Here is an 11,284-nt window from a genome sequence, read left to right on the forward strand (position 1 = left end):
ACCGCCACAGAATATACTTGTTCTTAAGTGCACACAGAACATTCTCTAGGATAGGTCAAATGATAGGTCATAAAACAAGTCTTGGCAAATTTAAGAAGCTTGAAATCATACCAAGAATCTTTTCCAATCACAATTGTATGAAACTAGAAATCAGTAACAGGAGTAAAACTGAAAAGTTCACCAATATGCAGAAATTAAACAACACACTTGTGAACAACCAGCAATGGATCAAAGAAGAAATACACACAAAAAACTTTTTTTAATCTTGAAACAAACAAAAAGAGGAAACAAAACATACCAAAATGCATGGGATGCAGCAAAAGCAGTTCTAAGAGGGAAGTTTACAGTGATAAACACCTACATTAAGAAAAAACTAAAAATGATTTCAAATAAACAACCTAACTGTATACCTCAAAGAACTAGAAAAAAATAGCTTAAGCACAAAATTACCAGAAGGAAGCAAACACAAAGAGCAGAAATAAATGAAATAGAGACCAGAAAAACAACAGAAAAAATCAGCAAATATAAGGTCTGTGTTTTTTGAAAAGATGGAACAAAATTGACAAACCTTTAGCTAGACTAAGAAAAAAAGAAAAGACTCAAATAAGTAAAACTGGAAATGAAAGAAGAGACATTACAACTGATATCACAGAAATACAAAGGATCCTGAGACTACTTATGAACAATCACATGCAACAAATTGGATAACCTAAAAGACATGGATAAGTTTTTAGAAATACATAACCTACCAAGACTGAATCATTAAGAAATAGAAAATCTGGGGACTTCCCTGGTGGCACAGTGGTTAAGAATCCGCCTGCTAATGCAGGAGACATGGGTTCAAGCCCTGGTCCAGGAAGATCCCACATGCCGCGGAGCAACTAATCCCGTGCGCCACAACTGCAGAGCCTGCACTCTAGAGCCCACGAGCCACAACTATTGAAGCCCGCGTGCCTAGAGCCCAAGCTCTGCAACAAAGAGAAGCCACCACAGTGAGAAGTCCGTGCACCACAATGAAGAGTAGCTCCCACTCTCTGCAACTAGAGGAAGCCCACACACAGCAACGAAGACCCAACACAGCCAAAAATAAAAAATAAATAAATAAATAAAATTATTAAAAAAAGAAATAGAAAACCTGAACAGACCAATTACTCATAAGGAAATTGAATCAGTAATCAAAAATTTCCCAATAAAGAAAATCTCAGGACCAGATGGCTCTCCTGGTGAATTCTACCAAACATTAAAAAAATTAATGCCAGTTCTTCTCAAATTCTTCCAAAAAATTGAAGAGTAGGGAACACTTCTAAACTATTTTACAGGCCAGCATTACCCTGATACCAAAGCCAGATAAGGACATTACAAGAAAAGAAAACTGTAAACCAATATCCCTGATGAATATGAATGCTAAAATTCTCAACAAAATATTAGCAAACCGAATTCAACAGCACATTAAAAGGATCATATACCACAAACGAGTGGGATTTATTCCTTGATACAAGGATAGTGCAATGTATGCATGTCAATAAATGTGATACATCACATTAATAGAATGAAAGATAAAAATCATATGATCATCTCATTTAGATGCAGAAAGAAAATTTAACAAAATACAACACCCTTTCATGATAAAAACGCTCAACAAATTGGGTATAGAAGGAACGTACCTCAACATAATAAAGTCCATATATATCAAGCCCACAGCTGACATTGTACTCAATGGTAAAAGATTAAAAGCTTTTCCTGTAAGATCAGAAATAAGACAAGGTTACCCACTCTCATGACTCTATTCAACATAGTACTGGAAGACCTAACCAGAACAGTCAAGGAAGAAAAAATAAAAGATATTTAAACAGAAACAAAAAAAGTAAAATTGTCTCTGTTTGTAGATGATGATCTTATATAGAGAAAATCCTAAAAATTTCACCAAAAAACAAAAAAAAAACCTGTTAGAGCTAATCAATGAACTCAGTAAATTAGCCGGATAAAAAATCAACATACAAAAATCAGTTGTGTTTCTGTACACTAACAATGAAATAACTGAAAAAGAAATAAAGAAAATCCCGTTCACAATAGCTTCAAAAATAAAATACTTAGGAATAAATTTACTCAAGGAGTTGAAAGATCTGTACACTAAAAATTATAAGACTCTGATGAAAGAAATTAAGACATAAATAAATGGAAAGATATCTTGTGTTCATGGGTCAGAAGAATTAATATATTTTTTTAATTTTTGAATTTTATTTATTTATTTTATACAGCAGGTTCTTATTAGTCATCAGTTTTATACACATCAGTGTATACATGTCAATCCCAATCGCCCAATTCATCACACCCCCACCACCCCATGGCTTTCCCCCCTTGGTGTCCATACGTTTGTTCTCTACATCTGTAAAATGTCCATACTACCCAAAGCCATCTATAGATTCAAGGCAATCTCTATCAAAATTCCAATGGAATTTTTCACAGAAATAAAAAAATAAATCATAAAATTCATATGGAACCACAAAAGACTCCAAATAGCCAAAGCAATTCTGAGAAAGAGGAACAAAGCTGGAGGCATTACACGCCCTGATTTCAAACTATATTACAAAGCTATAGTAATAAAAACAGTACGGCATAAAAAAAATAGACACATAAAACAATGAAACAGAATCAAGAACCTAGAAATAAACCCCAGCATATACCATCAACTAATATTTGACAAAGGAGCCAGAGTGCTTGATGGGAAAATGATAGTCTCTTCAATAAGTGGTGTTGGGAAAAATGGATAATCACATGCAGCAAAGTGAAACTGGACCCCTGCCTTATCCTACTCACAAAAGTTAACTCAAAATGGATCAAAGACTTCAATATAAGATCTAAAACTGTAAAACTCCTAGAAGAAAACATAGAGGGTAAGCTCCTTGACATTGATCTTGGCAGTGATTTCTTGGATATGACACCAAAAGCACATGCAAGAAAAGCAAAAATAAATAAGTGCAACTACATGAAACTAAAAAGCTTCCACACATTAAAAGAAAGAGTCAACAAAATGAAAAAGCAACCTATGGAATGGGAGAAAAATGTCAGACCTTGTATCTGATAAAGGGTTAATGTAAAGAATTCATACAACTTAATAGCAAACAAACAATCTGATTTAAAACTGGGCAGAGGAACTGAATAGACATTATTCCAAAGAAGACATAAATGTCCAACAAGTGTGTGAAACAATGCTCAATACCGCTAATCTGGGAAACACAAATTAAAACCACAATGAGATGTCATTTTACACTTGTTAGAATGGCTATTACCAAAAAAGATGAGCAATAACAAGTGTTGGCAAGGATGTGGAGAAAAGGGAACCCTTGTGTACTATTGATGGGAACATAAATTGGTACAACCACTATGGAAAACAGTACAGAGGTTCCTAAAAAAATTAAAAATAGAACTATCATAGGATCTATCAATCCTACTTCTGAGATATATATATATTTGATAAGTATATATATCCAATCAAGATCTCAAAGAGGTATCTGCACTTGCATATTCATGGCAGCACTATTCACAATAGCCAAGACATGGAAACAACCTAAGTCCATCTGCAGATGAATGAAGAAAGAAGATGTATTATTTACAGTGGAGTATTATTCAGCCATGAGAAAGAAGGATATTCTGCCATTTGGGTGGACTCAGAGGGCATTATGTTAGTGAGACACGTCAGACAGAGAAAGATGAATACCGTCACTTATATGTGGAATCTAAAAAACCTGAACTCAGAGAAACAGAGTAGAATGGTGGTTGTCAGGGGCTGAGGGTGGTGAGGGATATGGGGAGATGTCAGTCAAAGGATACAAACTTCCAGTTATAAGAAGAATAAGTTCTGGGGAGCTGATGTACAATGTGGTGACTGTAGTTAACAATACTGAATTACATACTTGAAGTTGCTAAGAAAGTAACTCTTAAATGTTCTCACCACAATTAAAGGAAAAGGTAATTATGTGAGGTGTTAGGGGTGTTAACTAACCATACTGTGGTAATCATTTCACAATATAGAAGTGTATCAAATGATTACACTGTATACCTTAAACTCACACAACATTATATGTGAATTATATCTCAGTGGAGCTGGGAAAAAGATAAATAAAAAATGATTTACAATTTAAAAATAGTGAGACTGACTTTTACACAAATATGCTATACTGGGTTGAAGAGAACCCCCTAAAATTGATGCCCACCTAGAACCTTAGAATGCAATCTTATTTGGAAGTAGGGTGTTTGTAGATGTAATCAAGCTAAGTTGAGGTCATACTGGATTAGGGTGGGCCTAATCTGATGACTGGTGGGTAAGATATTTGGACATAGGCAAAGAGGAGAACGCCATGTGAGGACAGAGACACACAGGAGAGAATACCATGTGAAGGTGGAGGCAGAAAGTGGAATGATGCATCTAAAAGCCAAGGTACACCAAGTGCCAGCGACCACCAGACACTGATTGAGAAGCATGGAACAGATGCTTCTCCATCAGAGCCTCCAGTAGGGACCAACCCTGCGGACACTTTGATCTCAACCTTCTATCCTCTAGCACTGACTGAGGGAATAAATTACTGTTATTTTAAGCCACCTAGATTGGGTTTTGTATAGCCAGAAAGAGGAAACTAACACACATGTCAGTACCTATACCTCTTTATATCAGTCAGCATAGACTCGGTTTTGTTGCAGTAACAAAAGGTTCTCTCCTCCGATTCTTAGAGGCTACGATAGCAAAGATATACTTTTCATTCTTCTTCTCACCCACATGTCATCACAGATAGCTACCACTCCACACCATGTTACCTTCAAGCAACCTCTATCTGGAATATTGCCTCTATCTGGTCTGAGAAAAATGGAACATAGAGTCCAAACATTCAGAGATTTATGGGATTAGAAGATGAAATTGATTCTCATTTCCAACCTGTAAACTATAATATTGAAAAGCCTTTAAGTGACAAAGTTCTAATCAACTCAAACCTGGGACAAGGAACAAATCAAGAGTATGGCCACCATGTTTTACTAAAACCTCTGAATCAATTAAGGTGGTTTACAGTAAATTATTTCAGTTAGACAAAATGGCAGAGGCAAACTATGCATTGGTTCTTGAAGCTTCTGCCCCAAAGTGACTCACATCACCTCTACTCATGTCTCATTGGCCAGAGCAAGTCTGATGCCATTGTATGGGTATGTATAACCCACATATAGGAGGGGCAGTGAATCTTTTCAGAAATACTACAATCTTCCCACTCTTACAGAGTATTATCCTTTCAGTAGTCACTTTGAGAGGCTATTTTAGTAGTACAGTGATGTGGAAGATGTTTGGAGTGATTTCCAGAGCAAACGTATGAGGTCACATAAGAAACTGACTCTGGACTTTATGGTTTTTGACCCCCAGTGGCATTCCCCAGATAGATCATCATCCACCTAGTCCCCGGATGTGGTTACAAATAACTTTTAGTTTACTTCCCCAAATTAAATCCCCTCTCAAGTAGCGGAAATTTGCCACTGTCAAAGCTGATCAAAGGAAGGTACTCCAGAAGACTACCAACAAGGAGCTACAGAAGTGTTGTGAGAAGTGTTATGAAACTACAGCATCACTGAGATCACTGACCAGCCTCCCCGTGGGACTCCCTAAAGGGTGCAATGCTTGATTGAAGTAATATATATAATGTGTAATAAATTATAACATACTAATATATTATCATACATAATATATATAAAATTTAAAAATGCATAACGTATAAGGTTATGTGTGTATGTATAAGTATATAATATCTCTGATGTGTTTGTTAAAAAAGGACATCAACGTTGCTTTAGGCATCCCTAGCACAATTTCTGAAGCAGAGAGACACAACTACAGAATGATAAGGATGGCCAGCCTATGTGGAAATCTTCCTATGTTCCAGGCACTAAATGATTTATGTGAATTACCTCACTTAATCCTTGCAGCCAGGGCTGGGACTAGGACGAGGGAAGCAACCTACCTGGGGCACAGAATTTAAGGAGACACCCACTCTCAGGGCTGGACAAATACAAGGTTGATATTTGCATGACCCTGAACGCCTCCTTCAGTGTTGTACCCTCAGAGCCTCACCTCACCCTAATCCCGGACCTGCTTGTAACAATCCTGTAAGGTCAAGATCATCAGCTCCTTTCTTCGCAGACGAGGAAACAGAGGCTTATGGGGGATGAGTATCTTGCTTCACTTGAACCCAGGCAGTTTGGACACCCAGGCCTGAGCCTTGACTCGTTGCACCTGCATCAATGCCTTCATCGACGCCCCATCTCAAGTTTTGGTTGTTTTTGTCATCTTTTCCAGGTGTCCAAGGCAGCTGCAGACTTGATGGCCTACTGTGAAGCGCATGCCAAGGAAGATCCCCTCCTGACGCCTGTTCCGGCTTCAGAGAACCCATTTAGGGAGAAGAAGTTTTTCTGTGCTATCCTTTAAGTCTTCAAGAGGAACCTGAGGAGCCTCGGGGCTCCAGGGACACTGATGTAGAGTTTTTAGCAAAGTGGGCGCCTTTCTAGTCCACAGCATTTAAAGAGAGGGAGGAGAACCATCCTGAAGACTCCAGGCTATGCATGTTTAAAGAACTGGTCCCCTTTATGAGAATGAGAGCTGATCCACACCCCGAGTTAAGAGATCTGATGTCTGCAGAATTGCCTGGAGGAGGGGAGTATGTAAAGATAAAATCGGTGTCATTTCTTTCCTGCTATCCCTCCCAAACCTTATGTTTCTGCTTCATATTTAAAAAATAAAACAGACAGCTGTACTGAGCTCAGATATGTATGACCTTCTTGGAATGAATATTGCCTTTAGAATACCCTTTGACGAGCTGGGTCGTCCAGTGTAGGCACGGTTCGGTTTAATGGAGTTGATGTTTCGTCTTTGTGCCTTTCTTTTTCTTTTTCCCTTCTCCCTTCTCCCCTACCCCTCCTTCCACCCGTCCCCATTAGAGTAGTAAAGAGATTTGGGCTGGATTTGTCTGTAAGACTGAGCTCAAAAGATGAACACCCAAAGGGTTTAAGGAGATGTTCCCCGTGGTTTATCCTCATGGTAATAACAACAACAAAAAATGCCGGTTGTCTGTATTCTTTTATCACTGTCCCTAACATTTGTACATGATAGCTTTGATTCTGCAAGTAAAAGTAAATCATGTGTTGTGACTGGTGCTTTCATATATTTGTGACAATTTTTGAGTAATACTGCATGAAAATGTCCCCATGTTACATCCATTCAGTTTTACTGTAAAGTTTAGAAAAAGAACGAAAGAGAAAGGAAGCTGGGGAGGAAAAACTCAGTATCTTGAAAATTGAGATTACTTCAGAGCCTTAGCCATGCCTAAAATACCTCCTTAGTTAACAGTGGCGTCAACACCTCTTCAACATATTTTCCAGAATCCAAAGCATTTTGGTTTGATCCAGGACCCAGGGCAGCACAGGGAGCGCCAAGCGACAGAGGCAAGGATTCACCCTGAGTTGGGAAGTGCTTTTATCGAAGAGTCAGAGCAAATTCCCTTTTTTCCCTGAATCACAGAAATTGTAGATTGAAAGAAGCCTTTCTGTGCTGTTCTTAACAAGAAAAAACGTGGCCCTTGTTTGTTTAAATATCAGGAGAAATAAACCCACAACTCCAGACCAGACCCACTCTCAGAATCTGGCTGCTCACGGGCTAGGGAGAAGGGGGCAGCTGCTGCCCCCAGCAGCTCCACCAGAAAGCGTTCTGGCTCTTTTTGCCCCTGAAATGACCTTTGTTTTTTACCCACCAAAATTTTCAATAGAATCCTTTCTTTGTTTTTGTTCTCTGCTTTGTTTGTTAGAGTCTTATTTACAAACTTCCTTGCAGCTTGAGCTCTCTCTTCCCAAGAAATGATATTGAAAGTGATTTTTCTTTGTGGGTCCAGCCTCCACCAGTAATTGCAGGTCTGGAAGTCTGTCTCACTTTTTTCTGTGTCATTCCCAGGCAGGTGTGGGCTCTCTTACAATTCCTTGTTTGCTTTGAAATCCTGAAAGACCATTTCTGAATTAATTTTATTCTCTTTCCGTTCTCTTCCTCCCACTAAAAAAAAAAAAAGATAGAAAGGAAGGAAAAAAAGAAGATAAAAAGATGTAATATGCCAAGGACAGATCTTGAAACAGACTTGATAAACTTTCTCCTTAGCTCCTTTTATGGGCATGATGGTAAAAGAATAAATACATCCAACTAAAACTCATGCCTGGGGAGGAGGAAGAGAATATTAAGACATTGTTAAACGTATGAATGCACTCCTATAACCAGATACTTCTGTTCAAACCTTGGGATTTTGCTACAGTCAGTGGGACACTGAAGAAGATTTAGAGGAGAAAAACCCTGGCAGAGTATTTATTAAACTACAGTATTGTACCATTGGCTTAGTAATACTGTGGAATCAGCTAAAACCCAACCATATTTTTAAAATGTGCGGAAATACGAATTGAATATGTGGTCACATAAAAACAACTGTGAATAAAGCACTCTTTGGTGGTGATTAAGGCGTCATTATAAAACCCTGATGCTTTTCATAATCCATACCATTTACTTTTCTCAGAAGGACTCTATATTTTCATGTAAAGCTAGGTCTTTGGAGAAATTAAAATGGAATTAAAACTTTTAGGAATACAGCTCTGTTAATTAAAAGTTAAGGAAGTTCCAAACTGCATGTGCCCTTGTTTATCAAAGGAGAAAGAAGGCAGAAAATACACAGCCCATCTGAAATTAAATTTAAGAAAAATGTTTGGCTTTTTCATAACTTCATGTGCTACAGAAGGGAATTATAATCCCAGAGTTTTTCTATGAGTTTTGATTTATTGGTATTTTTACTTGTTAAGGGGGAAATTATCTTTTGATTACTTATACCTCTAAAGAGTTTTAATTCTTTTAGAAATTTAACAATCATTTTCACCAGCATAATTTTACCTTAAGGGGTAACTAATAGGAAAACTTAGCTTAATTATTCAAGGCCCTAATTTACATATATAATATATTGGGTAGTAATGAAAATCTGCCATGGAATTCTTTAAACAGTAATAATAACGCTCATATTTAGAATGCAAACTCTATTAAGAAAAAAACCAATCTTGCCTCATCCTCAATATTAAATCTGTTTTCTTTTTTTTTCTTTCCATTTTAAACCAAGTGCTATTTAAGTCAGAGCATGTGAATAAGTACTTTGAACTGAGGCTAATTTTGCTAATAATATTTGAAAGAGATTGCTCACCAAGGAAAAGTTTTAAACCATTTCTCCATGTACTCATATTTACAAAAGGAATTTTGAGAAGCATGCTGTCTTAAGGGATTTTTGTACTTTTTTTTTTTTTTAATATTTGCTTCTAGCTGCTCCTGGCAATGGTGAATTGTTGCGTATACATTAATGTTTTCCCAGCCCTCGAATTGTTCACATTTTTCCTATATAAGATCTATGGAGTGTATCTTTCAAAGAGAGGGAAATACAGAAATGTTAAAGCAGAAAAACCTGAATGTGATGTGTACATTTTCATCCCCCATGGACAATGTATTTGTTTTAATAAATGGAATTTTCAGATTCATTTCCTATGCAGTCGATTTTATTGTGAAAGCCCATGGACCACCTCGCCCATCAATTCTATGGTTAATTTGAGAAGGATGATGACACATAACAAGATGGATGAGGAAATAGGAATTCATGAATTTTCTTTAGGGGTTTGTTAATAGAGGCACCTAAGGAGGGAAAAACTCACATGAGGCTCTTTAAAAGCCTTTCTCCCTGGTACAGTGCCTGGGGACAGAGAAAGGTGATGGGGAAGAGTCCAGGCTCTGGCAGGCTGGACCGTGAAGATACATGAGATGCATTTACACTTGAACATGTTATGGGTATACCACATGGGGATTTCTCCTTTACAAAAAAAAAAAAAAATTGAACAGAAAACATGCTGTTCTCCATAAGCTGCTAGTGATTTAAAAGGAGTACTAGAGAAGATAAAGGCTTAGAACTCTAGATTCACAGCTTCTTGGAGATTTCTCAGTCAAGGTACCCTTCTGTATGTCCTTCAAATTATGCCAGTGAGTAACAGAGCCTGTTTGTAAGAAGGAGATGCTGGATCTCTCAGGATTCGTGCCTGCGACAAAAGCATCTTTAAACTTCCAGTGAAGGGGCCACTTGGAGTTTGTGCATTTGTCCACTTACATCATTGTTTCTCAGACTGTGATCCCTGGATCACCTGTTTCAGAATCACCTGGAATGCCGATGTAAAAGGCAGACACTGGGCCCCCCACTAACTCAGAATTGCTAGCAATGGTGCTTAAGACCGTGCACTCCGTTGCATGTTATTGAGGACCACTAATTTAAGTACTTACGACAGCTGGCTTTTCATCACGCCTCACGAAAGGCACAAACTAATTGTCAACATGCTGGCTCTTATTCCCACAGCTGCAGGAAGTGGCTGCTCTGGAGTGAACACGTGACCCGCGACTGAGAATCTCGGCAGCTCCCAGACGTGAGACGCAGAGAGGAGGAAGCTGGTGGGTTTTAACTCTGCTCCTGTTCTGTTGTGCCCCCGGGGGAGGATTGCTTCCAGCTCTGGTTCTTTAATAAGCTGCTCACATTTTACACAGCACAATGACGTGGGAATTGGAGCTGGGTCAGCTCCAATCCACAAATTGCAAATAATTTGCCAAGGGAAATCCCTTTCCCTTCGGTTCTGCCCCAAATCTACATTCTCTTCTATTTAGAACCAGGAGACTCAGGCAGAATTTATTTTTAATGAAGAGGGTCACGGGCTCCCGGGCCTTCCTCAGTAAGAACTCCTACTGCTTCTCCATGTCCGTAATAAAAGAAGCCCAGAGGCGGGGTGTACCTCCACACCAGGGTGACAGAAAGATGGTGCCTGGTGACCTCAGTTCATACTGTAGGCAAGCAAGAGCCCAGCCAGCATGAGCTGGAGAACAGGAACAAGGCCCCAGAGTTCCATGTGACCTTGGCCAAGTCCTTTAACCTCTCCATGCTATAAAATGGGGACAGTGTACCTGATTCACTTTCCTCACACAGTTGTCTAAGCCAAATGAAAGAGAGCAGATAAAGGGCATCGTGAAGGAAGAGGTGATAAAGAATCACTAGACCCTGCTTGCACAACTTTCGAAGAGAGGAAAAGTCTAGATCATTCCTTCTTGCCTTTTGACTCACTGCCTTTTCTCTCTACCCCAGGGTTCTGTGGTTCAAACCCTCAATGCCTCATGTCCACCCACTGGTGTAGCCACTCTCTCATCTCCTTCCACTCTAAG

The 11,284-nt window shown here is 38.7% G+C and overlaps 1 protein-coding gene across 1 annotated transcript in view; it reads left to right on the top strand.

Moving 5' to 3' along the window:
• The window catches only part of GNG2 (G protein subunit gamma 2), a 134,701-nt gene extending 125,128 nt beyond the window's left edge, over positions 1–9,573 (top strand). Inside the window, exon 4 of the mRNA XM_059915702.1 lies at positions 6,329–9,573. Within this exon, the coding sequence (XP_059771685.1) occupies positions 6,329–6,457 (129 nt within the window). The 3' untranslated portion in view covers positions 6,458–9,573. The remainder of the gene's footprint in view (positions 1–6,328) is intronic.
• Positions 9,574–11,284: the final 1,711 nt, after the last annotated feature.

This window comes from Balaenoptera ricei, chromosome 2, assembly GCF_028023285.1.
Source record: "Balaenoptera ricei isolate mBalRic1 chromosome 2, mBalRic1.hap2, whole genome shotgun sequence".
Lineage (NCBI taxonomy): Eukaryota > Metazoa > Chordata > Mammalia > Artiodactyla > Balaenopteridae > Balaenoptera > Balaenoptera ricei.